The 23,004-nt window shown below is 57.1% G+C and overlaps 3 protein-coding genes across 10 annotated transcripts; 1 reads left to right on the top strand and 2 right to left on the bottom strand.

The window, feature by feature from the left end:
* The first annotated feature begins 226 nt into the window (after nucleotides 1–226).
* On the top strand, nucleotides 227–4,293 carry CCDC153 (coiled-coil domain containing 153). 5 transcript variants are annotated; one of them, XM_027580306.2, is made up of 7 exons: nucleotides 227–322; nucleotides 635–716; nucleotides 1,137–1,202; nucleotides 1,570–1,689; nucleotides 2,215–2,307; nucleotides 3,677–3,807; nucleotides 4,111–4,293. In XM_027580306.2, exons 2-7 carry the CDS (start codon nucleotides 647–649, stop codon nucleotides 4,240–4,242), a joined length of 612 nt encoding a protein of 203 aa, XP_027436107.2. In that variant the 5' UTR covers nucleotides 227–322; nucleotides 635–646; the 3' UTR covers nucleotides 4,243–4,293. The 5 variants fall into 5 exon arrangements, with proteins under 5 accessions (XP_027436107.2, XP_027436109.1, XP_027436111.2 ...); XM_027580308.2 differs by having other exon boundaries at nucleotides 3,677–3,788; nucleotides 3,907–4,251; XM_027580310.2 differs by lacking the exon at nucleotides 1,570–1,689.
* An 805-nt stretch (nucleotides 4,294–5,098) lies between these two features.
* Nucleotides 5,099–9,652, bottom strand: PDZD3 (PDZ domain containing 3). 3 transcript variants are annotated; one of them, XM_027580057.1, is made up of 11 exons: nucleotides 9,582–9,652; nucleotides 9,180–9,213; nucleotides 8,881–9,029; nucleotides 8,409–8,620; nucleotides 7,935–8,124; nucleotides 7,701–7,837; nucleotides 7,243–7,447; nucleotides 6,845–7,041; nucleotides 6,521–6,748; nucleotides 6,177–6,377; nucleotides 5,099–5,937 (listed from the first exon to the last, which is right to left on the bottom strand). In XM_027580057.1, the coding sequence occupies exons 1-11, from the start codon at nucleotides 9,595–9,597 to the stop codon at nucleotides 5,908–5,910; spliced, it is 1,599 nt and encodes a 532-aa protein (XP_027435858.1). In that variant the 5' UTR covers nucleotides 9,598–9,652; the 3' UTR covers nucleotides 5,099–5,907. The 3 variants fall into 3 exon arrangements, with proteins under 3 accessions (XP_027435858.1, XP_027435859.1, XP_027435860.1); XM_027580058.1 differs by having other exon boundaries at nucleotides 8,956–9,029; XM_027580059.1 differs by having other exon boundaries at nucleotides 8,956–9,029; nucleotides 9,557–9,641.
* A 454-nt stretch (nucleotides 9,653–10,106) lies between these two features.
* NLRX1 (NLR family member X1) lies at nucleotides 10,107–21,488 on the bottom strand. 2 transcript variants are annotated; one of them, XM_027580973.2, is made up of 10 exons: nucleotides 21,172–21,488; nucleotides 19,423–19,550; nucleotides 18,796–18,865; nucleotides 18,260–18,348; nucleotides 17,067–17,686; nucleotides 15,867–16,688; nucleotides 12,717–13,312; nucleotides 12,392–12,478; nucleotides 11,417–11,668; nucleotides 10,107–10,972 (listed from the first exon to the last, which is right to left on the bottom strand). In XM_027580973.2, the coding sequence occupies exons 2-10, from the start codon at nucleotides 19,490–19,492 to the stop codon at nucleotides 10,651–10,653; spliced, it is 2,928 nt and encodes a 975-aa protein (XP_027436774.1). In that variant the 5' UTR covers nucleotides 19,493–19,550; nucleotides 21,172–21,488; the 3' UTR covers nucleotides 10,107–10,650. The 2 variants fall into 2 exon arrangements, with proteins under 2 accessions (XP_027436774.1, XP_027436773.1); XM_027580972.2 differs by having other exon boundaries at nucleotides 21,184–21,488.
* Nucleotides 21,489–23,004: the final 1,516 nt, after the last annotated feature.

Genomic DNA, 23,004 nt, shown 5'->3' with positions numbered 1-23,004 from the left:
TTCTCCTCAGACTACATTTAGGATTTAGGGATAAGGAGAGAAGCGACCCTCCAGGACCTTGCTCTTTTAAGCTTTGTACTTGGCACATTCCACCTGTCTGTGAGCTCCATGTTTCCCAGTTACCTGGGCAACATTCGGTCTCCAGAAACCCAACCGTGCAGTTCCCAGTTCTGCCCTCGGAGGAAGTTTGTCACCCTGGATTGGCTCCCAGAACCCAGGCTCCTCCTTGGGCTCCCAGCTGGTTGGGCCTTTTCTCTGCCCCTCCCCATGAGTGGGTCCTCCCCACAGGGAGACACAACAGAGGCCAGAGAGGATCCCACAGGTAGGAAGAGGCAGGGTAAGGATGATGGGAAGAGGGAAGGGACAAGTACTGAGATGTATTTTCTCCAAAAGAGGATTGAGAGGAATGATTTCTGCCCATAGAACCTGACTGGTAGAAAGAAACAGCTCCACCCTCCCCACACCCCAGCCTTGCCTAAGGTTCCAAGGAGACCAAGAATGGAAGCTTCTGGAAAGTAGAAGAGACAGACTTGGAGACTAGAACTCTAACTCTCCTGGGACTCCTGGTTCAATCTAGGGGTCGGGAAAGGAGCCCCATGCCCCGGGCATAAATGTGAGTCCTCTCCCTCCCCAGGACAGCAAGGAGATGCCACCCAAGACCAAAGAAAAAGGGAAGAAAACTGGGGCACAGAAAAAGAAAGAGGATGCGGGTTCTGGTGAGTCAGGGCGGCTGGAGGTGAGTGCCTCCTGCTTCTCCATGCTCTGGCCTGGAGACCAAGTAGAGGTGCTCCAGAGAGAATGTAGCCCTCTGCATGACAAGATGGAGCTTTCATGAGCCACCCCCCGCCCAGGTTCCAGGGAGCTGGGAAATTGGGGAAATCAGCATGCACCCAACTCCATGATGCCCTTCTGGCTCTGTGCCTTCCTTAATATAGTCATCACCCATATTCCGAGTATCTCCTCTGTGCTGGGCAGCCGGGACCCAGGGGTGAACTCAGTAGATTGCCATCAGAGATCCCTCATTTAGAGGCCCTCGGAACTGCAGGAAGAAAGTCCAGGGTGTGGGCTGAGGATGGGGAGACGTGGGGAAGGCTGAGATCATGACAAGCTGAGGCTTTGCCAACTTGCCAGGGCAGATGTGGAGGCTAAGTCCACGCACAGGCGGACAGTGCTGGAGAAGGAGCTGCTCCAAGACCACTTGGGTAAGAAGGGTTGGAAGCTCTGGGACGACAGAGGTGGGGCAAGGCGGCATTTTGCATCCTGGAGGCTTGGACAGTTGGAGCTGTGGCAGGAGGCTGAGCTGACCTCTCCTCCGTCCCCTGGTGGAGAAAGGAAAGGGTGCGTGAGGATAGCTATTTTTTATAAGCAGAACGTGGAGCTTCTCCTTCCTAGAAATGAAGAGCTCATGGGATTCTAGGGGAAAAACCATCCAACCAACCCAGAGAGAGAATGAGAGGCTGGGGATCTGCCACCAGGTTCCCAGAGGTGGGCAGAGTCTATCCAGCCCACGGGGCCTGATTCAGTGGGATCCCCAGCCAGGTGTGAGCATTGCTCTGGGACTTTTCACAGCTCTTCGGAGGGATGAGGCCCGCCGGGCCAAAGCTTCTGAAGAGCAGCTGAGGCAGAGACTGCAAGTGCTGGAGGCTGAGTTGGAGGAGGCCCGAAGTGAGGGGAAGGCCATCTATGCAGGTGTGTGGTTGGTCAGGCATGTGGGCAGGAGACAGGGGCCTGGAAGAGGACAATCAGGAGGGCCAGAGGATGCAAGGAAGGGAACCGAGGAGGACTTCCATCTGCCCCGCCTAGCCCCAACGTTCCTGGCTCAGCATCAATCAGGCAGGGGCCTAAAGGAACCCAAGGAAAGACTCCTGGATCCTGGGCAGGAACCTTCCAGGATGCCCGATGCCACGTGCTTTGTGGATTACCTCCTGCAATGTGGATTACAAAAAATTACATGGCTTTTGTCTCATTTGTGCCTTGGGAGTGAGTGAGGAGAAGAGCTAGAATCCAGGTCCTGAGCTGGAACGGGGGAAGGGGTGTGGTTTCCTAGCTCTTCCCCAGGTGTTCAGGCTCTGTCAGCTTCTCACAAGAACTGAGAAGGTCTCTGTGCTCCTGTCCCATTGGGACAAGCAGGCCCTTCCCCACCCACAACTTCCCTTCATTTCTCCACTACTCCATCCATACCCGGTCCCTGGTCACCCTCTGCCCCCACCACAGAGATGAGCCGTCAGTGCCGGGCCCTGCAGAAGGAAATGGAGATCCACAGCAGGAAGCTGGAGGAAGAAGTGACGGGCCTTCGGGAGCAGCTGGGTAGGCTTCCCCAACACCCCCCCAAGCCCTTTCTCTTCAAGTGCACTGACAAGGTCCAGCCTGCAGGGGTGGACTGAAGATGGTTCTTCTCTAGAAGACTGCAGTCTAGGCTCTTGGACCATTTTCCCCACTGACTGTCCCACCATGGAGGACTGGAGCAGAGGGCTCAAGATGGCAAAAATCTCTACGTTGTAACTAAAGCAGACCTGAGTCTCTCACCCCATCTCCCTCTCTCGATGGTCTCTCCAAATCCAGATCTTTCGCCCCACCCCTGCCATGGTCTGTCGTGAGCGAAATATATTCCCTCCTAGCTGATTTTTACAATGAAACTAAGGAAAGATATTTGACTTATTTACTTTCGTATCTTCAATGCCAAGTGCATGCCAAGTCCTGCATAATTATTGCTAACTAAAGGAATGAACCTTGCAGATAAGCAAAAATGTAAAGAACAGGAAGTTTTTCCTTTCTCTCTTGGTTAAGGGATAGAGTTGAACTATCTTAGCATGGCACATAAGATCTTTCACAATTGTGGTCTCAAAGTTTTCTTTTTTTTTTAAGATTTTATTTATTTATTTATTTGAGAGAGAGAGAGAGAGAGAAACAGCATGAGAAGGGAGAGGGTCAGAGGGAGAAGCAGGCTCCCCGTCGAGCCAGGAGCCCAATGTGGGACTCCATCCCGGGACTCCGGGATCATGACCCGAGCCAACAGAGTTGCCCAACCAACTGAGCCACCCAGGCGCCCAGTCTCAAAGTTTTCTTAACCTAACACAGCCTCAGTTTCTTTCTTTTTTTTTTTTACTAGGTGCCACGCCCAACGTGGGGCTTGAATTCATGACCCTGAGATCAAGGGTCTCAGGCTCTACCAACTAAGTCAGCGTCCCTAAAATAGCCTCAGTTTAGCTACAGATACCCAAGAATTGCTTATCTGCCAGGCAGACCCTGAATTCCTTTCCTAATCCTTGCCTTATCTCAAATTTAAACTCAATCAGCATTTATGGAACACCTCCTGTAAATACTAGGTATTTTCCCATACATTCTCACATTTCACTCACGGTAAGCCTATAAGGTTTGTATCAGTCTGTCTTTAAAGATGAAGGAACTGAGTCTCAGAGAGAGGCATGTCCGAGGTTACACAAGGAGTAAGTGACAACCAGACTTTGGACCCACATCCCTGTCCCAAGCCCATTACTTTCTCTGTACCTTAATGGGGTACGTCAGCGCCTTATACGGACTGTGGGAAAACTGATGATCCTGGGGGGAGTCTGGGATGATCCCATTCAAGTTCTGCTTTTTAGATGCCTTTGGAGACTCTGTTTACAGGTAGAGCATCACTATGCAGTCCCCTTCATCCTTCCGCCTTGCCCTGCAGAGACGTGCCAGAGGGAGGCCGAGGCTGCACAGCAAGAGGCTGAGCGGGCCCTCGGAGAGCGGGACCAGACCCTGGCTAAGCTTCGGGCCCATGTGGCACACATGGAGGCCAAGTATGAGGAAATCTTACATGTAAGCCCCACCGTTGGAAGCCCAACCACCCCAGTACCTAGCACTCCCCCAGCCCCCAGACCCCAACTAGTTCATTGCTATCATTGTCATCAATGACAGACCAGGGGAAGGAGAAGCAGCATCCCCACAGGAAACCCTGCTCTGTCTTGAGGGCAGACAGCCAGGGGAATACAACCATGCCGACTTACTAAGAGTAAGAACTTGAAGAAGACACCAGCGAGGAAAGCTTACAGACAGGCCTGGGGCACCCCTCATTCTACCCTCTCCCTTCCTGGGGCCTGAAGCTTGGTGTCTGCCGGGCAGCCTGGACCAACTCTTGGCCAAGCTGAGAGCTGTCAAGCCTCAGTGGGACGGGGCTGTGCTGAGACTTCACGCCAAGTACAAGGAGCAGCTCCACCAGTTTGGACTCAACCCCCTGGATTTTTGAAGCTGTAAGCCGCTAGTCTCTGGGGCCCTCGGAGGCTCCAGCAATAAAGCTGTCTTGATGTAGAACTCAACAGAACTGTGGTCTGTGGCTTTTTGGCAGATATGAGTGTCTCCTTTTGGGGGCATGTTGGTTCTGGGCTGACCCATTACCCTGAAGACCGAAGGAGAGGAGATAAATTTGACAAACTCTCAATTCCTCTCTTAGAGAAACTGGGACACATGCCTTGAGTCTGGGGCTCTTCTGGTCCCTTCAAATCACCATCTCCTATCCCCCTCCCCCCCACCAACAGAGGCAGCCTGATTTGTGGGGGCCAAGGCCATTTCTATAATAGACCAATAGTGACCAGGCACCAGCCCCCACAATCCTGAGGTGCTTGCAGAGGGAAGGTGTAACTGGTCTCCAAATTCTTGCAATATATGTGAGAGTCCAGGAGTCACGCCTAGGGCAAGTTCCATCTGGAACAATCCTAGCCAGCCCCACAGCCCACCTCTAAAGGGAAAACTCTGTGTTCCTCCTCTATTTTATGGCAACACTCCCAGTACTACTTCACTTCCAGTCACATGTGTGTGGATGTGTGTGTGGAGGGGTTCCCCCACCAAGCAATTCTCTAACAGCTCTGTGGACACCAGCTGGGTATCTTACAATTTAACTCAATTCTGGCGCTACTGATGTGAAGAGAGCATCCGATCCCACAGGCCACGGGCTCAGTCCCACAAGACTATCCCCACTTCAAGCGCCAGTGTCAAGTCCAGCTTGTCACCTGTGCTTCTGACCCACTGGCCCAGAAACAAAGGTTCCCACGACCCCCTCCTCGGGTTCCATCATTTGCTAGAGTGACTCACGAAACTCAGAGAGACTGTTTACTCACTAGTTTACCAGTTTATTACGAAGGACACAACTCAGGAGGAGCCAGATGGCAAGTATGCTGTGGGCAAGGCATGAGCACAGAAGCTCCATGCTCTCTTCGGGGCGCCACCCTCGCAGCACCTCCACGCAATTAGCAACCGGGAAACTCTCAGAACTTCATCCTTTTGGTTTTTCATGGAGGCTTCACTATGGAGGCATGATCAATGACACAATTGGTCGTTGGTGAGTGATTCAACCTCCAGCACCTCTCCCCTCCCAGGAGGTCCAGCGTGGGGGGGTGGGGGGGGGCTGAAAGTTCCAACCCTCTAATCACATGGTTGGTTCCCCTGGCAACCAGTCCCCCATCCTTAGGTGCTTTCCAAAAGTCACTTCCTTAACAAAGTTAGGTGTGGTTGAAAGGGGCTTGTTATGAATAAAAGAAGACATCTTTATCACTTTCACTACTTAGGAAATTCCAAGGGTTTTAGGAGCTCTGTGCCGGGAAAGAGTATAATTTATTATAAATCACAAAATCACACCACTCATCCATGGGAACACAACTCCCAAAGCTCCCGTAGGACTTCCTCTGGAACCAGAGGGCAAACCTCCCCCTAGTGGGCCTGCCTAAGGCCTCTGGCCACACCTTCTTCTGGGAGGTGGGCCCCAGGGAAGGGAGGGAGACCCTGGGCAATCCTGTGATTGGAGATGCCCAGAATCCTAGAGCTGTCCCTTCTGGCTTAAAAGAGAGCTTCTCAGCTCCTACCATTGCCAGCCGGAGAGTGAAGACAGGAAGGCCACTGGGCAGATCTGTGCCCGGTAGGAGAGGACTATAGCAGCTCTGACGCTGGAGCCCAGTCCTGAGCAGAGAGAGAAGAGAGAAGGTCATTCAAGGATGCTAAGAGTTCCTTTTCCCGGCCCCCACTTGCACTGCAATGCCCAGGAATGGCAGCTAATTCCATGGGTCCCTCTGTCCCCACCTACCATGGCCTAGCGTCCCAACCCGCGTGCCCCACACTGCTTCACCCTGTAGCCTTCCTCGCTGACTCTCTCTATCCTTCTCTGGCTGCTGATGGCCCATCTGTCTCTTCTTCCTCACCTCTCCAAACCTGGGGGGGTTGCAGGCTTCCGAGCCTGGGCAAGACCTCGCTGCCAGCTTCAGGTGGAGGGGTGGCTCAGCCTCGGCCAGCTGCTGAAGCTTTTCCAGGTCATTCTCTCCACTCATGGGATACCCGTTCACCTCCAGAATCACATCTCCCATTTGCAGCCCTGCCCGGGCCGCTGAACCTCCTACGGTCACCTGGTGGCGAAGAGAGGGGTGACAAAACACGGGATACCATGGAAAAGTTGCTGGACCTTCTAAGACCTTGGGCGGGAAGCAGATGAAGGCTCATCAGGAGGCAAATGGTTGGAAAGATCCAAGGTCCATGGGGCATAAGTCACCTGGGAGATGAAGATGCGAGGCTCACTGGCCACACAGCTAAGTCGGAAGCCATAGGCACCGCCAGGCCCAGGGTACAGGGAGCACTGGTGGGAGCCGCCCAGGACAGGAGGCATGGTTGTCCCTTCATCTGGTAGGTCCTTGGTTTCAACCAGAGAGGCCGAGCAGGTTTCCTGGGGAGAGGCAGGAGCCTCCGCGTTCTCCAAGAAGAGAAGTGGGGACAAGCGAACCTGGAAGGAGGCAGACAGAACGGACCTGTAGCTTCTCCCTCCACGTGAGCCCTGCTCCACCCCTGCCCGCACTCCAGCCCCGCCCCTCACTCGCACCATGCTGAAGAAGCGGTCAGCCTTAGGGTCGACAACAGTGAGGGAGACACAGGAGCCCTGCGCCCGGATCCTGGACACCGTCTCCTCATGGCCCAGCCCCTCCACACTTTCCCCAGCCACAGCCACCAGCCGGTCCCCGGCCTGCAACCCGGCTTTCTCAGCTGGTAGTCCTGGGTCCACCTCCCACAGGAACTGTCCTGGGACATAAACATCCTCATCGCTCCTCCCCCAACGAACTCCAGCACCAGCCCAGGCCACCGTGGGCACCCGGAGGGACTGAGCCTGGGGGGGACGCCGGAGGAAGAGGAGGAGGCTCAGGGCTGGGGTCTTCTGTGTACCCCATGTGTGCCCGCCCCCAAGACACACCTTCCCGACCCATCTCTGGGGCTCCTACTCACCAGGGCGACCGTCAAGACCTTTCTTCTCACGAAGCAGGAACCCAAAGCCCTGGGGCCCTTTCTGTAGGTGCAGACAGCGGGGCCTGGTGGGCAGGGCCCAGCCCTCTGCCAGGGGCGCAGCCAGGGGCATTCCCAGCTGGCGACACTGTTCCTCCACCTCTGGCCCTGCCACCAGCAGGGTCACTTGCTCTCCACTCTGCCAAAGCTGTGGGGACCCAGCGGGGCATCAGCATCAAGCACCTGGGTAGGGAAGGCAGGGGCAGGCCCTCCTCCCAGCCCCAGGAAGGAGGCAGCAAGGGTCGGGGAGAGCAGAGCCTAGGACCAACTGTAAAGGGCAGGATGGCCTGAGGTACAAGGTCAAATTCGGAGATGAGGTGCGTGGGGGAGGAATCGGCTGCCTGAGGCAAGGCCCCGGGGCCCTGGTGCATGAGGATGAACAGGGAAACTTACAGCCATACCTTTCTGCTGAGTTGGCTGTAAGTGAAGTTCTCCACGCTGACCCCGTTCACTTCTAGCAGCCGGGCCCCCGGGGGCACCCCTGCCCGCTCCGCTGCTCCTCCAGGACTCAGCACCAGCCAGAAAGGACCCTGACGGCCTGGAAGCCAAAAAAAGCAAGTTTCGGTCCACTGGCTGCCCAGAACAGGGCGGAGATCCCCCTCCTGGCCTCCGCCCCCCCAAGCCTCTAAGCTCACTGTAGGTGACACTGAAGCCAAAGCCACCGTCATCTTTCACTACGTGGCATAGTCGGGGCCGGACCCGCGGGCCGAGAGGAGGACAGAGGGGGGCACTCTTGCCCTGCTGAGCTTGAGCCACGTCATGCACGTGCTGCGCCAAGACCGTCAGCAGCACCCGAGGACCGCTAGCCCGGATGCAGCGAACCACCTGAACAGAGGGCGTGGGGGATGAGGTCGGGGCCACCTCCTCTTGCCAACTCCCAGTCCCTGGAACCTCCATTTTTCACCCCGGGAGCCAGGGTGAATGGCTCCTTCTGTACGCCTTCACCCAACCATTCCCACCTGGACAGCCCTAGATCCTGGGAGGTGAGGGAGGCTGAGGCTTGGGTGCTGCCCCCATATATCCAGGGAGGTGACCGACTGACTTCTCTCTCCCTGAGGTGCTATGGAACGTCCTTCTATTCCACAGGGAGGCCCCCAGCCCAACCTCACCACAGCATAGTCTTCACATTCCACGACATGCTCATTCACCCCCAGGATCCGGTCCCCTTCCCGAAGACCCTGGTGCTGGGCAGAGGTGCCTGGCTCCACCCTGCACACCACAGGCCCGGCCCTGCCCAGCTCCTGCTGCAGGTGGAAGCCAAAACTCCTGCCTTCCTCTTTGCTCAGCAGACAGAAACGCGGCCGCTGCAGGCTCCAGAGATCTAGAGGGGGAGGTGGGCAACAGAAGAGGGGGAGGGGAGGGGACAAGGCCCACATACAAGTCACCCTGGCCTGGCCAACGACCCTGCCCTGGTGATAGGACACCGGGCAGGCTTCTACCCAGTTAGGTGTTGGGCAGTGAGGCCAAATACCACGTGGGCAGAGGGGCTTGGACAAAAGAAAACAGCCAACCCCCTCCTACCTCCGCATAGTTACTCCCCACCAAGGCTATTATCAGAGGGAGGCAGAGTGCAGTGGTTACCAAGGAGATGGGAGGCCGTGAGGAGCTGTGGTATCTCTGGGGAAAGGGAACGGTTGCCCAGGGCCAGGGGGTTACCAGAGGGGTTGTAGTCTTCAGCCAGAGAGAGGACAGGATTATCAATGCCCCACTTTGGGTTAAACTCAAACTTCCTGCAAGGAGGCGAGGGATGCAGGTAGGAGCAAGCTGACATCTGGACTCTGGTCCCAGCCTCTCCCTGAGATGCTAATGGCAGCTGAAGAGCCTCCCCACCTTGGATTCCCTCCGCCCCTTGCCCCAACCCTTCCCAGCGCGGCACTTACCGAGTTATCGTTAACGAGGCTGGGTCCCGAAGATCTGCTATGTAAAGAAGGGAGGAGGGGAGGAGGGGTGCATTCTCTCCCTACCCCAACTCCTCTTCCACGTCATTAACTAAAAGGACTTAGGAGAACCCCCACTCTCAGGGTTTGCCCCTCCATTCTGCTCCAAAAGGACCTTCCCTTCTCCTCCTAGTCCCTGGCACAGAAATCTGAGCATATCAAGACAGGGCGTGGACCAGGAAGACAGACTTATCCACTCACCTCTTCTCTCCTAACTTGGGTCTCTTTGCCTCGGGGCTCCAAGCCTCAACAACAAGTACACCCTGGTCCCCAAAGCCTCCGCCTCCCACCCTGCCCTCTCCCTGCCCTAAAGCCCCCACTGGAGGGTTTCTCTGGGCCACCTACCTGTAGTTGCCTCCATAGTTGGACCAGCGACCCGGCGCTCAGGGTAGGGACAAGGTTCATCAAAACCAGCTGACCCTCCCACCTAGCCCGCCACGTCCCGCCTCCTTAAAGACACTGCCTTAGAAGTCATGGGGTAATGGTTAACGGGAGGACAGTCTTATCCTCTGGGGAAGTACGCGTGTTCCTCCTGCCCCCATTCCTGGGCCCCGGAGTTCCTCCGGAGACTCCGCTGCTGTCCGGGCTTCTGCTCTGGGCAGACAAAGGCAGATCGCCCGCTGGTCCCTGTAATTCCAAGCCTGGGATAAGTATGTTGGAAAAGATGATAGGAGTCCTATGGCCCAGCATGGCCTCCGCCCACCCCTCAGGATCTTATTCATGCCCCCCCCCACCTCGGCCCTCACTGCCTCTGAACCCAGTGCCCGAGAACCACCTGCAACAGAAAGTGGTCAATAGTTTACCAGAATGACCAAAAACAGTACCCTTTCTTATTTGAAAGCACCAGGCAAGGAGGAGGCCACAGTAGGTGAAGACATAGCTTTTAATGGAAGCAGGGCAGTGCACATGGCCCTCAGAGCCACCGAGCCCAGGTACGGTGGTGAGGAAGGGGACGTGAGGGGGAGGAGAAGGCACCGAAGCGAGAGGAAAGTGGCTGCGGGCATCCTCAGTGTCCTCTGGAGAGCAGCAAGGCAGAAGGCGCAGGCCCGCGGACACAGCCGGATGGCGCACCTTTGGCAAAGGCGACTTAAGAAGTGCGCCCCCTGGTGGCACAATCAGAAGCTCCCGAGAGGAGAGAGGCCAGGTTGGTGGCGCCGCAGGGCAAGTGGCCACCAAAATGCCACCTGAAGGAGTCTTTCTCAGTCTTCCTCGCAGAACGGAGAGGAGGCCTGCTTCATGACCCTGGAAATTCCAGACTTGGGAGCCATGGATGGACATGGGACACCTGAGAACCCATTCCTTTACCTCCAGCCCCAGAGGGATCTTTCTGGAAGCAGTAGTGCAAACCAGGAGGCCACAGAGGGAAGGATCGTGGGGCCAGGGGTCACACAGCTAGGTGGCTGCTGCCCCTGCTTCAGCTTCCCGGGCCTCCCAGTTGCTCCAGGAGGGCCCTGACCTCACCCTCCACTCGCAGCAGCTGGGCCTTGCGCCAGGGGTTAAGGGTGGCCCCTCGGCTGTCTTCCAGATCACGAAGCAGAAGGTCAAGGTGGCGTCGGACGCGGCCCCGATCCCAGCTGTTGAGGTTCCGCTGGACTTCACTAAGGATCACCGACCAGTACTCGGACACCGCTGTCCCCTCCGTCAGCGACACCACAACCCGAGCACCCCCTTTAGCAGTGCCGCCCAAGTCCCGCAGGGCCTGGCGGCCCTCTGAGCTCAGCTCATTGAAGTAGAGGCTAGGAGGAGAGAGAAGAGAAGAGGCCACTCAGCAGAGCTCTGAGAGAGAGGGCAGAGGGTGCTGGCCGGAGAGGGGAATTCTCGTAACTCATCCCCCGGCTACGCAATGTGATGGGGCAAGCGTCTGCAGTGAGCCAGAGACGGAGGGTGGGGGTCAACAGGAGGCAGCGATGACACCTGAATTCAGCAGGACCAGGGACAGTAAGAACGGGGCCACCAGGACCCTAAGAGAAACACGGTAGTAGGGGACCCAGGCAGGGTAAGGGCCAATCACAGAGGGATGGGTTGATTCAGAAGCCGGTCCACGAAGATCCTCAAGAAGGCAAGGATAGAGGACAGGCCCTACGGCAGGAAAAAAAGTGGTGGAGACAGAGAGGGAGAGCCGGAGGGCTGGGAACAGCTTCTGGCCAGGATGGGACAGTGGGCCCAGGGGCCAGACTTACTGCAGCAGCTCCAGGGAAGGGTGGTCCCGGGCAGCTTGGGCCAGGGCCAGGGCCGCCGTGTCGCCAGCACCATTGTAGGCCACATTCAGCTCCTGCAGCTGTTGATTACGGTCCAGCTGGGCAGCCAGCAGCTGCAGGCCCTCGTCCCCGAGGCCCGTGTGCAGCAGGGACAGATGCGTCAGTGAGCTGTTTCCCACCAGCCCCTCCACCAGCAGGGCCACACCAGCCGCCGTCAGCGGGTTGTTGGACAGCCTACAGCCACAAACACCCCGAGGCTATGAGGGACTGTGGCAGGTGCCCCTGCAGTAGGCGTCAGGACTTGGACCCAAAGGACACACAGCCTGGGGTGAAGGCGAGCCCATAAAGAAATGCGGGCCGGGAGAAGAGGAGGAAGAAGCAGGGTGCAACCTGTGCACTGCAGGGGAGGGAGAGCAGGGTGGGAGCCGGCTTGTCCTCCTCCCTTGACTCCCCTCTCTTCATCGTTACGATTTCTCCTCTTCCTGCTTTTCTTACCTCCCCCCCCAGATGCCCCTGCCCCGGGGCCCTCCCCCCTCCTCATTCACCTCCCCTTCCTCCAACCAGGCTTCTGGGTTCCTAGTAAATCGGTCAGCACTTTGGAAGCATCTACTGAGCGCCCAGCATTAGGGTCATCCTTGCGAGGCCACAGGGAACATCCTGGGAGGGCATCCTTGGCACTGTTACCAGGCAACCGGCCTGGGTATTATCCCCCCTCCCCCACCACGCTGGTTTTAGCCACTCGAGAGGCTTTCTGAGCACCTATTCCTGGTGGCATCGTTCCTTTACGCTGCTGCTTGTATTGGACCTGGGGAGAGCGGGGCAGGCTGGGGTCTAGGCTCCCACCCCCTTTACCAGAGTATAGGTGGGCCAGCGCCAGGTGTGAGCTCACCCTTGACTTCAGCCTGCCACCAGGATGGCCAGAACCTCCCTCCAGGCCCCCCTGACCGAAACACTCACCGCAGGGTGGTCATCTGGCACTGGTCATGCAGCAGCAGGTCCCGGAGGACCCTGCAGGCTTCGGGGCCCAGGCTGTTGAGTTGCAAGCTGGAACAGCAGGTGGCCGGAGGGAAGGGGAAAAGCAAGGCAGGAGCTCAGCATGGAGCCTGTCCACCCACGGTGCCCTCCCTCCCATTGCTCATCACCTCCACACACACCAGACTTCTTCATCCCATCCCCTGCTCCCTCCTCCCCACCTTTGGTCTCCCTAGCACCTTCTCTTCCCGCCCCTTCACCCCCAACCCTTTCCAGTCTTCAGGCCCGTTGCCTGAAGACGGGTCCTCACCCCAGCTTCCGGGCACGCAGGAAGACAGGCATGAGTGTGTGCAGCCCAGCAGGGTCCAGCTGACATGAGGCCAAGTTCACCTCGTCCAGGGCATGCCTTCCGCTGCCCAGGACGGCCGCCACCACTGTGCCCTTGAGGGGCGTCATGCGCACACCCGCCAGGTTGAGCTGGCGCAGGGAGCTGAGCACCTCGGCGGAGAAGTGCTGATTCTGGAACTCGTAGTGGAAGAAGAGGTGGTCAAGGAGCTCGGACGGGGGCAGTACCTGCCGGCCCAGCTTGCCCAGCTTCTTCTTGATGGCCTGGGCGTTCTCCAGGGCATCCAGGGTCTTGATGGGGCAGCCTAGCTGAGCCAGCACGGCCCGGTTGTGCGAAGAGAGGAGTCCCCCCATGAACATGGGGAAGAGCTCAAAGACCTCATCCTCGGGAGGCTCGTCCGGGTGCCGCCGCGGGCCCTCCACGCCCAGGATACTGGCACCCATCTGGTCCAGGACGTCGTCATTGTAGTAATCCTCCTCTCGGAACATCTCCAGCACCATGGCCCGGGCCACCGCCTCGCGGCTCTTACCCACCATGCGCCCAAACACTCGCGGCACCACCTGGGAGAACGCACAGGGAAGGTGCTGCAGCCTCGCATGTGGCCGCTTAGCTTTTGAAACTCAGCCAAAGGCGCACTCTGCCTGCCCGCTCCGGCCTCGCCGTCCATCCCAAACCCGCAGCACCCTTTGATCATACTACTCCCCCCGCCACAGCACCTGCCATGGCTCCCCAGTGCGCATGTGGAATAGAAAATGTGTCATGATTTGGCCCCAATTTGACCTTTCCAGACTCACCTCTCGACACTTGTGCCATACACACGGGCCCTTAGGAAATTCTTTTTCCCAAACACCCCTTACATTTGCAAGCCCAGTGGTGGGAAGGAATTAGCATCTGCTGTGCATTTTGTTTGGTACCAGGCTAGGGGCCACGAAGACATCCCCATCCTCCACAACACGGGGGTCATCCCAGCAACGAGGACTGACGTCGCTCCTGTTCCTTCGAGGCCCTGCAGGATCTGGCCCCTGCTAGCCGTGCGGCCTCCAACTACAGACCTCTCACACTCACGCACTCTGCTTCTGTGCTTTTGCTTCATTATTAGGATTTTTTTTTTTTACAGTACCCCAGTTCTCTTCCTTCAAAGCTGTAGTCTCTTCCTGGGGTGCTGCCCCCCTTCCCCAGTTCCTCTCCTGGCTGATCCTTCAGGGATCAGATTAAATGTCCTTCCTGCAGAGAGGTTTTCCCTATTCACTCCCCCCAAACCAGCTCCCCCACTTACATACTTTCAAAGCACCTGGAACTTCGCTTTCTAGGCACTTACCACAACTTTAAATTACATGGTTATGGTGACCTGTTTGTGTTCTTACTGGAGGGCCAGAAAGGGCAGAAACCGGGGTTCTGTTCATTTGTTCTTCCTCAGAATCTAACACAGTGCCTGGCACACAGCAGGTGCTCAAATATTTGTTGGAGAAATTAATGTTTGGGTGGATTTGGGACATCGGCACCCAGCCTCGTGTTGTGGCCGAAAGGCAAGAAGGAGCCCAGACCTCTGGCAAGGAGTTACGAGGCTATTTTGTGGCAGCTTCTCTAATGACTGGTTTTGTTTTTTTCACTTTTTTATAGGTGAGGTTCCTGCCATGGAGTTTCAAGTGCTTCTCTCTCAACAGTCACCTGGTGACCAAGATGAGGAAATGTCACCCAGGGAAGCTGAGTCAACAGGCTGAAGAAACAGATGGGACTAGTCCTCTGCTAGGCAAGCTCCCTCCCAGGGGGCTCAGAGTTGTGGTGCTAACCATAGGGTGAACCCTGTCAGGAGACCACAGCCTCTCACTGTAATCCAGAGCAGGCAAGCCCATCCTCAAAGAGGTGGGCTGGCCTCAGCAATGGCCATTACCCCCCTGTCTGAGGCAATGGTGGGAGAAGGGGCAGGCTGCCTCAGCCTGTTTTTCATGTTTAACAAACATTTAAATAGAACTTACTATGTGCCAGGTCCTGAGGATGAATACGTTTAATCCTCATATTAGGCCCATGATAGAGACTGTATTATCCTCATTTAACAGATAAGGACTTGGAGGCACAGAGAGGTTAAGTAATTTGTCCAAGATCACACAGCTAGTAAGTGGCAGCACCTGGATTTGAACCCACGTAGCTGGATTACTGAATCCCTGTTCCTAACCCCTATTCTTTGCTGCCTACACGAAGGAAAACCTGTTAAAATTTTGCCAGCACTGACCGGGGCTCTGCCTCCTCAAGACGAGTTACCAAAACATTCCTAGAGAGGACCAGGGTTCCCTACCTAGCAAGGCACCGAAGCTTAAGAGAAATATTCATAATACATCAATAAAGTTTGGCAGAGAGAGCACAGTGTTCGGAATCACACAACCTGGACTCATCCCAGCTCTTCCAATATATGAGCGACCTTGGGTGAATTACTTAGCCCCTGTGAGCCTCAGTTTCTTTATCTAAAAAAGAATCATAATAATATTTCATTTACGAGGCACCTGATAGACATCACCAGAGGGTGGATCCTTCCTCCCCTCAAAAACCTAGCACATCCGCCCTGCTCATCACACAGTCCTCAGGCCTGTAATTGGAATTCTGGAGCAGGCCTGCACTATCCTAAGTCAATTACCAATGCCATTTATCCTCCTGGTATAAATGAATAAAACGGCATCTGCTTGATAAACTTGTCTCTGTTGATTTCGTTAGGATGAGTCATCATTCCCAGAGTCTAACCACCTCTGGGGGAACAGAGACAGTGGAGTTTCTGGGCCCGCAAAGCAGAGGACAGACCCTGGACTGTAGCGACTCCCGCCTCCCACCAACAAAGACAAGGAGATGCAAAACGACAATCGTCATTAGGGTCACAGGACTGTGATTAAAGGACCTGTGCCCTTCCATCCCCCTCCCAGTCTTCAAGGCTTGTGCAGCCTGTGGTTTCTCTCTCCCCCTCCCTTGTGTCTCGATCCCATGGAAAGCCAGACTGCCCAAACCTGAAACCAGAGTCAAGAAGAGGATTCATGGCTATGCGGGAAGTAGCAGTTGCCTCCCGGGAGAGGAGCAAGTGGTGAGGGGGGGGGGGTTTGTGCTGAGAGCCTAGGGTGCTGGGGCTGTTACCTTGAGCAGGTTGAAGAGCAGAGGCAGGGCTCGCAGGGGCAGAAGCTTGGCCACGATGCCCAGGACCACACTGACGTCCTCCCCGACTCGGCCCACGAGCTCGGCCACCTCCTTGCCCACCCGCTGCAGGGTCGTCTTATGCAAACCCAGCACGATGTAGAGGGCGGCCAGGTACTCCTGCATGGCAGGCACAGTGAACACAAAGGTGCCCCGGTGCCCTGGTTCCACGCACGGGGCCAGGAAAAACCGCAGGGCATCCCGGCGGAAAACATGCAGCAGCTGGAACTCTTCTTCCGTCTTGAGGCCAGCTTCCAGGCAGCCGCGGACGTCCTCTTCGGAGAAGTAGGTCTTGCGGGAGGACACCCCCTCGTAGGCCAACTTGCCCATGGTTCGGGCTGCATAGGCCATGAGGGACAACTTGGAGGGGTCGGTGCTGTCCAGCATCTCCCCACTGAAGTTGAGGCGCAGGAAGCTGGTGTAAATGCTCGTGAGGGTCTGCCCGGGTGGCGTGGGGGCATGCAGGAAGTGCAAGGTGGCACACACAAGCCAGCAGTAGGAGGGCAGGAAGCAGGCGGCGGCGATCTGGTGGTGCCCCTCCAGGTTGCGGGAGAGCATCTGCACCAGGCTGTCACGCTGAGCTGGCGTGGCTGAGATACCCGCACCCCCGGCTCCGTTCCCGCAGTCCGGCTGGTTGAGGCGAAGCTGGAAATAGAGCTTCTGCAGGTTGGTATCGGAAAAGCCACAGATCTCGCCATAGCGGCCCACGTACTTGCTGGGGATTCGGCCGACGGCAGAGGGCCGGGTAGTCACCAGAATGCTGGCCTGGGGAGCACATGGTTGAGGGTTAAGAAGGACCTTCGCGTCCTGATTGCCTCACTCCCCAGAGAGCCCCTGAAGACTGAGCGTCCGAGGATGAGCACCATAATTCTAACTATGCCCGAGCCCCGGCTGCGACCCAGGGCCCTGCGCCAGGTGCTTCCTGGGCAGGATCTCATTTGATCGGGATAGCTCTAGGAGAGAAGGAAACAGAGCTTGGGCAAAGTGAGGGACTCGCTCAAAGACACACACCCGGGACGTGGAGGGGCAGGTCTGAATAGCGGAGAGCCTGTGCTCCCACCCCAATAAACACGTGGGCTGGGGACACCAGCGTCCTTAGGGGACGAGTTAGGGGCAGCAGCGGCGGGGCGGGAGGCCGCTCACCTCGGGCAGCATGTACTTGCGCAGCAGGTTGACAATGATGGCAGCTGGTGCCTCTGGCTCCTCGGGGTCACTGCAAAGCCCTGTTCCCGCTAACCGGAAGTCGAGGTTGAGCTGCTCCAAGCCGTGGAACACAAAGAGCAGGCGGGACCCAGCAGCAGCCATCAGAGGCAGGATCTCCTTCAGGGACGTGTAGCGCTGAGCCACAAGCTGGCGCAAGGAGGCTGGGGCAGAGCCCAGGGAGGACAGGTCCTCGCAGGAGAAGGGGATGAGCAGCTCGAAGGCTGGCAACCGCCCATAACACCAGTCCAGGACCATCTTGCGCACAAGCGTGCTCTTCCCCGTGCCCACCGTCCCGTACAGCACGACTGTCTGCACCCGGCGCCCACAGGCATCTGGGTCAAAGAGCTGAGACAGGGCCAGTGGGGGGAGCCTGGCCAGGGGTTGCTGGTGCTCCAGGGCCAGCTGCGCCGATGGGCGAAGCAGCTCATCCGGGGTGCTCTCGCGGATCACAGGGTCTACGTGGACTGTGTCCAGTGCAAAAGTCGGGCCGAACTGGCGCTCTTCTCTGGGCAACCGGCTGAACCACTCGGCCAGATTCCGGCGGTGACACTGGACAGCTTCTGGATGGGAAGGCAAGGGGAATGGGTCAAGGAAAGGGGCTGCAAGATGCAGAAGCTTAGGGCTGGCCAGGGCGGTGGTAGGGTCAGGCCACAGAGCAAGATGCAGCACCAGGACACAGAGACCCAGGACCGTGCTATGTATATAGGACTCTCTCAGACAACAGATTGTCCAAAAAGTTTGGAACCCCCATGGCGGAAAGGGGCGAGCCATGAGACAAGTGCAGCCAAGACTGGGTTGAATGGCTTTGTGGGTGTCTGTGCACAATCTCCACTTGCTGTTAGAGCCGGTTTGCTGAGGGAAGGGATGATGTATCCCTCCCAGTGCTTTGTATATGGTAAGTGCGGTGAGTGTGCACAGCAAACGTGTTGCAGGAAGGGAGACATGGACAGGTGGACAATGGGCGATGGGGGTAGGGTTTGCCCACTGATGGATGATGGCGGTGGATCCTCTACACCTCCTCCTTCCTGCCTGCTTCTCCCTCCAGACCCAACTCCCCACCTCCCACTCCCCCACCACTGGGATCCCAGCCAGCCCCTGCCCCGCCAGGCCGACTGAGCAGTCAGTCCCTTTACCCGATGCAGAGATGCCCTGGAACAACTTTCCATGGCTTCTTGATGGAGGACCACTGCCCGCTGAGCTTCCACGGTGACGTACAAAGGCCCTGAGAGCAAGGATGAGCTGGGGCTTGGCTCCTGGGCTCAGCCTCTGGACAGGCTCAGAGCCCAGGCCTGTCTGAATTGCTGGACTTCTAGCTCTCTGAGATCTAGGCCTGACCCCGGACACCCAAGTCGAGAGCCTTGTCTGACTCTCACACCCTTCCCAGGGACTGAGGTCTCGCCCCCTGGAACTCAGGCTGGCCACTGCCAGGCTCCACCCACTTCCCCCACAGATCCTCCCCCTCTGGCTGCCCTCTTCACCTGTCCTGTAGATAAAGTAAACCAACTTCGTCTGAGGCCTGGTAGCTGACTCTGTACCCTCCTCACTCCCAGAAAACCAACGTCACCCGGGGGGGGGGGGGTAGGCGGTCAAGCCCTCTCCAAGTCCTGACCCTTCCCAGGTTACTCTGCTGTGCCCAGATGTGTTCTAAGGCATGACCCCGAGGCCTCACCTAGAGAGCCCAATGGGAAGCTTCCCTTTAAGGGGCCAACTCCAGTGGATCAGGAAGGGGATTCGTTCATCTACAGAGAGAAAGGTGAAGAAAGAAATAACATCCAGATCCCATCCCCATTTCCCCACCAACACACAGACTTCGTGTCTACATCAAATCCCCCAGTATTTGTTCTCATCGCATCACGTACTGCTCTTTGTGGCAGCTACTATGCACTTTTATATCTCATTGTGTGATTATTTGATTAACATTCATTTCTGCCCCACCCCCCTCCATGAGAGCAGGGATCACATCTGTTTTTGTTTATAATCACATACTTAGAACTTAGCACAAGGTCTGGTACATAGCACACAATAAATATTTGTTGAATGCAAAATGAGATCAGACGAGTGATCCTAGACTTCATGTAGCTACAGGGACCCTTGAAGATCATCTAGCTTGACTCCCTTCGTTTAGGATGGGAAAAAGGGAACCTCAGGGAGGTGAGGTGACTTGCCCAAGGCCAACAGCACATGAATCACAGAGCCAGAGCTAGAACACCTGGTGTCTGGATCCCTGCTCTCTTGGAGACACCATCTGGACTCTGAAGAGGAGAGGTAGAGACAGAAACCCCTGCTTCCAGCTCACCTGCTGACTGGAGCGCTCCTCCCAGGCCAGAGCCCCAAGAGGCCCTGGGCAAATGGCGGCCCCACCTCATGGTAGGGAAGAAGGTGAGAGCCCAGGGCACTTAGTACACCACCTTCTATCCTGTTCCCCTGCAAGAAGACCTGTGTAAAGGGACCACACACACACACACACACACACACACACACACACACACACACACCCCATCCCACCCCTACCTCCCTGTGCAGGCTACAGAAAGGCCTTCCTCCTTGGGGAGCATCAGCCCTTCCTTAATGTCAGCAGTGCCAACGCCCTGGCTGGCCTTCGGATTGACTCCTTCTCCTATATCCCGCACTCGACAGATGCCATGTTATCTCCTACCCCCTCCGCCTCTCCCCCTGAGCCTCCATGGCTGCCTTTCTCCGGGGTCCCAGCCCTAGTGCACTGCTGCTCTATTTAGGTGTCCTTTTTTTGCTTGGCTGCCAGCAAGCCCAGACAAGTCCTGTGTTCATTTTCAATGGCTTTTCTGAAAGTATATTTTCAAGGAACAATTATCCACTCTCCTCTGTTTCCCCCCCCAGCTATCAGGTCCTGTTAGCTGAGTTTTAATGATTTTATCATCTTATCTTCTCTGTGACTTTTATGTCAGCTGCCTCTGAGGTTGGCATAAATAATAAATAAGCAAAAGAATGACCTTCCTATGACATTCCCATATGGCCACCTTGCCTGTGCTTTAAGCTTCACCCATATGCTCCTTACCCCCCTCCCCTTTTAGTTACTTTACTGCCGATCCTCCCAATCACACATTTATACCAGGAGCCTGACCTCCTGGTCTTCAGATCTTCTCCCCTCCATCATACAGTTGAAACAGTCCTACTGATTCCTTCTCCCAGGGCTTTGCCAGCCTGGTCCTACCCCATGGTCCCTATGCCCCTCCTGTGCTACCTCAGACCCTCTTTGTGGGCTTCTGGCGACCCTCCTTCTCCTTTCCAGCCAATGAGTTCAGTCTCACCCCACCCCATTCCAACCCCTCATCCCAGCCACCAATCACCTCCCTAAAATCCTAGGTTACCTGTAGGGTCCAAAACCCTGGCCCGCCCACACAAGCTATTTTTTGGAGTTTGCCCCCAACCTGTACCTCATTTGCCAGGCTCCCCAAATTCATGCCCACACTCTCCTGACTTTGTTCATACACTTTCTTGGGCTCGGAATGGTCTTACTCCCCTATCAGAATGCTACACAATCTTTTAGGACCCTGCTCAAAGGCCCCCTCTTCCGGGAAGTCTCTCCTGATGCCCCTTACATGGAGCGTGCTGCTGTTTGGCACGTGGCTCCTTAAGGGGAGGACAGGCTCTGGGAAGATCGGCTGCCCTGAGCCCACGCGCCAAGCACGGTCAACCAGTGGAGGGGCTGGGGCTCGGAGCAGAGGTCCCAGGGGCTGGAGAAGGGTGAAGAGAGGGCCCTGGGAAGCTGAGGAAGCTCAGGAAAACCAGTTCAGTGGGATCAAACCGGCTCCAGGGCCACTGCCTCAAGATGGGACCCGCGGAGCCGGTGGGGTGGTGGTGAGGGTAATTTCCAAAGATCACCCCAGCTCTGCGGGCCAGAGAGGAAAGGAGGGGGCGCCGCAGGAAGGGTGCAGGGGCTGTGCTCCCACGGGTCCAGAGCTCCCCACCCCCGCCCCCGACACACACGCACGAACTGGGTCCCAAACAGCTCTCCCCGTTCCGGTTGGCTTCGGAGCCCAAGGGGGTTGGCGGCCGGCATGCCCACCGCTCAGCGCACCCGCTCGGTCCTCCGGGTCGGGGGACGAACTCCCCGCAGCACGCGCGCCCCGAACAGCGGTCCGGTCGGGGGCGAGGGGCGCCGGAGCCGGTTGGGCCTTCACCCGCGGCTGCCGGCGTCTCTCGCTTCCTCCCAGAGGCCCCGGCTCGGCGCGTCTCGCCCGCCCCGCCTGCCTGCGCGGAGCCCGGCCCCCCCCCTGGCAGCCGGCCCCGGCGGCGAGCAGCGGGGAGGACGGCCCGGGCGCTGGCGGCCCGCGGAGGAAGGGGACGGCGACCGGAGCCGGGATCCGCGGCGAGCAGGTCCGGGGCGGGGACTTCCAGGGCGGTTCCCCCCCCGCCCCCTCCCCCGAGTCGCGCCCGCCCTCGGTGGCCGCGGCCCTGCATCCTCTCCGGCCCCGCCGCGCCGAGCGCCCTCTGCAGGTGGCCGCGCGCCAGTGCCAGCCGGTCACCTCCCCTCCCGGGCGGGGCTCGCTGTTCGGCCCACTGTGCAGACCGGGCGTGGGGGGATGTGGCGCCCGGGGATGACCTCACTTGCGTGGGATGACCTAATGAGGAGGTGGCAGGGCGGGAACCAGAAGTCCGGGGACTGGGTCTTCCTACCTCGCCCCTCGGTCGCTCCTGAAGCACCTACCCGTCCCCAGGGCATTCTTCCCACTGTGCCTCTTCACCTGCTCAGCCTACCTCCTGGCAGAGATCTGAGTCAAGGCCTTGTTGGGTCCTCCCTCTGTACCTGGCGCTCTTCAGACCCCAGACCTCTGTGTGTCTTCTGGTCACTCTGACCAAGAAAGGAGCAAGAATGAGGGCTGAGAGACAGCTCCCACGCCAACCTGCTCTTCTTGTCTAGCACCCTGTCCTGGCCTAGCCCTGGGGCTTCCTGGTCCCCAAAGTCCTCATCCTCAGCCCCCTGCTTCCACACAGGGCACACCCAGGGCTCACGTCACCCATGGAACAGCCACCCACCGCCCACAGCCAGGGCACACCCCACATGCAAATGTAGGTGTGCAGTGTGCACTGAACAGAGGTGTGCAATGGGGAAGCCATAGAGAGGCACCTCGGGGCAGGGCTGGGAAGAGGGCTTTGTGATCTCTACTCTCCATCCAGACTGAAGACAGAGTTGATATTTCATTTATACTTGACTGCGTGTTCATTCACTGAGTTCGTACTGAGCAGCCAGAACAAGGCAGGCAGGGACCAGACCGTAGCTTCCCTCCAGGTAGCCCGGGTGATGGTCCTTCAGAGGCTGACGGAAGCCTTTGGAAAGGTTGGGAGAGGAAGTTACTGACTCTGGCAGAGGAGGGGACATTGAATTGGATCTTAAACAAGTCTGGCAAGGGGGCGCCTGGGTGGCTCATTCCGTTAAGTGTCTACCTTCAGCTCAGGTCACGATCCCAGTACTGGGATCGAGTCCTGCGATGGGCTCCCTGCTCCTTGGGGAATCTGCTTCTCTGCCTGCCCCTCCCCCACTCTCAATCTCTCTCTCTCTCTCTCTCTCTCTCTCTCTCTCTCTCTCTCCAATAATAAATAAAATCTTTAGGGGCACCTGGGTGGCTCAGTTGGTTAAGCGTCTGCCTTCGGCTCAGGTCATGATCCCAGGGTCTGGGATTGAGCCCCGCGTCGGGCTCCCTGCTCAGCGGGGAGTCTGCTTCTCCCTCTCCCTCTGCTGCTCCCCCTGCTTGTGCTCTCTCTCTGACAAATAAATACATAAAATATTTTTTAATTAAAGAAATAAAATCTTAAAAAAATAAGTCTGGGAAAGGAAGGGCATTTCCAGACAATAGGGAAAATGGCACATTCTCATTTTTTTTTACTTATTTTTAAGATT

This window comes from Zalophus californianus, chromosome 11 (genome assembly GCF_009762305.2).
Source record: "Zalophus californianus isolate mZalCal1 chromosome 11, mZalCal1.pri.v2, whole genome shotgun sequence".
In the NCBI taxonomy this organism is placed as follows: Eukaryota; Metazoa; Chordata; class Mammalia; order Carnivora; family Otariidae; genus Zalophus; species Zalophus californianus.
This window is presented reverse-complemented; position numbering and strand designations above follow the sequence as displayed.

What these genes read in the sequence shown, in the direction of transcription:
- CCDC153 (XM_027580306.2), top strand. Translation starts at nt 647, where the DNA reads ATGCCACCCAAGACCAAAGAAAAAGGGAAGAAAACTGGGGCACAGAAA. An exon ending in GAAAGAGGATGCGGGTTCTG is followed by an intron (nt 717 to 1,136) that starts GTGAGTCAGGGC and finishes TTGCCAGGGCAG; the next exon opens with ATGTGGAGGCTAAGTCCACG. An exon ending in GGGGAAGGCCATCTATGCAG is followed by an intron (nt 1,690 to 2,214) that starts GTGTGTGGTTGG and finishes CCCCCACCACAG; the next exon opens with AGATGAGCCGTCAGTGCCGG.
- PDZD3 (XM_027580057.1), bottom strand. An exon ending in TGGCTTCAGTGTCACCTACA is followed by an intron (nt 7,838 to 7,934) that starts GTGAGCTTAGAG and finishes TTTGGCTTCCAG; the next exon opens with GCCGTCAGGGTCCTTTCTGG. An exon ending in CTCGCATCTTCATCTCCCAG is followed by an intron (nt 6,378 to 6,520) that starts GTGACTTATGCC and finishes CTTCGCCACCAG; the next exon opens with GTGACCGTAGGAGGTTCAGC.
- NLRX1 (XM_027580973.2), bottom strand. Translation starts at nt 19,492, where the DNA reads ATGAGGTGGGGCCGCCATTTGCCCAGGGCCTCTTGGGGCTCTGGCCTG. An exon ending in AGGAGCGCTCCAGTCAGCAG is followed by an intron (nt 18,866 to 19,422) that starts GTGAGCTGGAAG and finishes TTCTCTCTGTAG; the next exon opens with ATGAACGAATCCCCTTCCTG. An exon ending in CTGCGTGCCCGGAAGCTGGG is followed by an intron (nt 12,479 to 12,716) that starts GTGAGGACCCGT and finishes CTGCTGTTCCAG; the next exon opens with CTTGCAACTCAACAGCCTGG.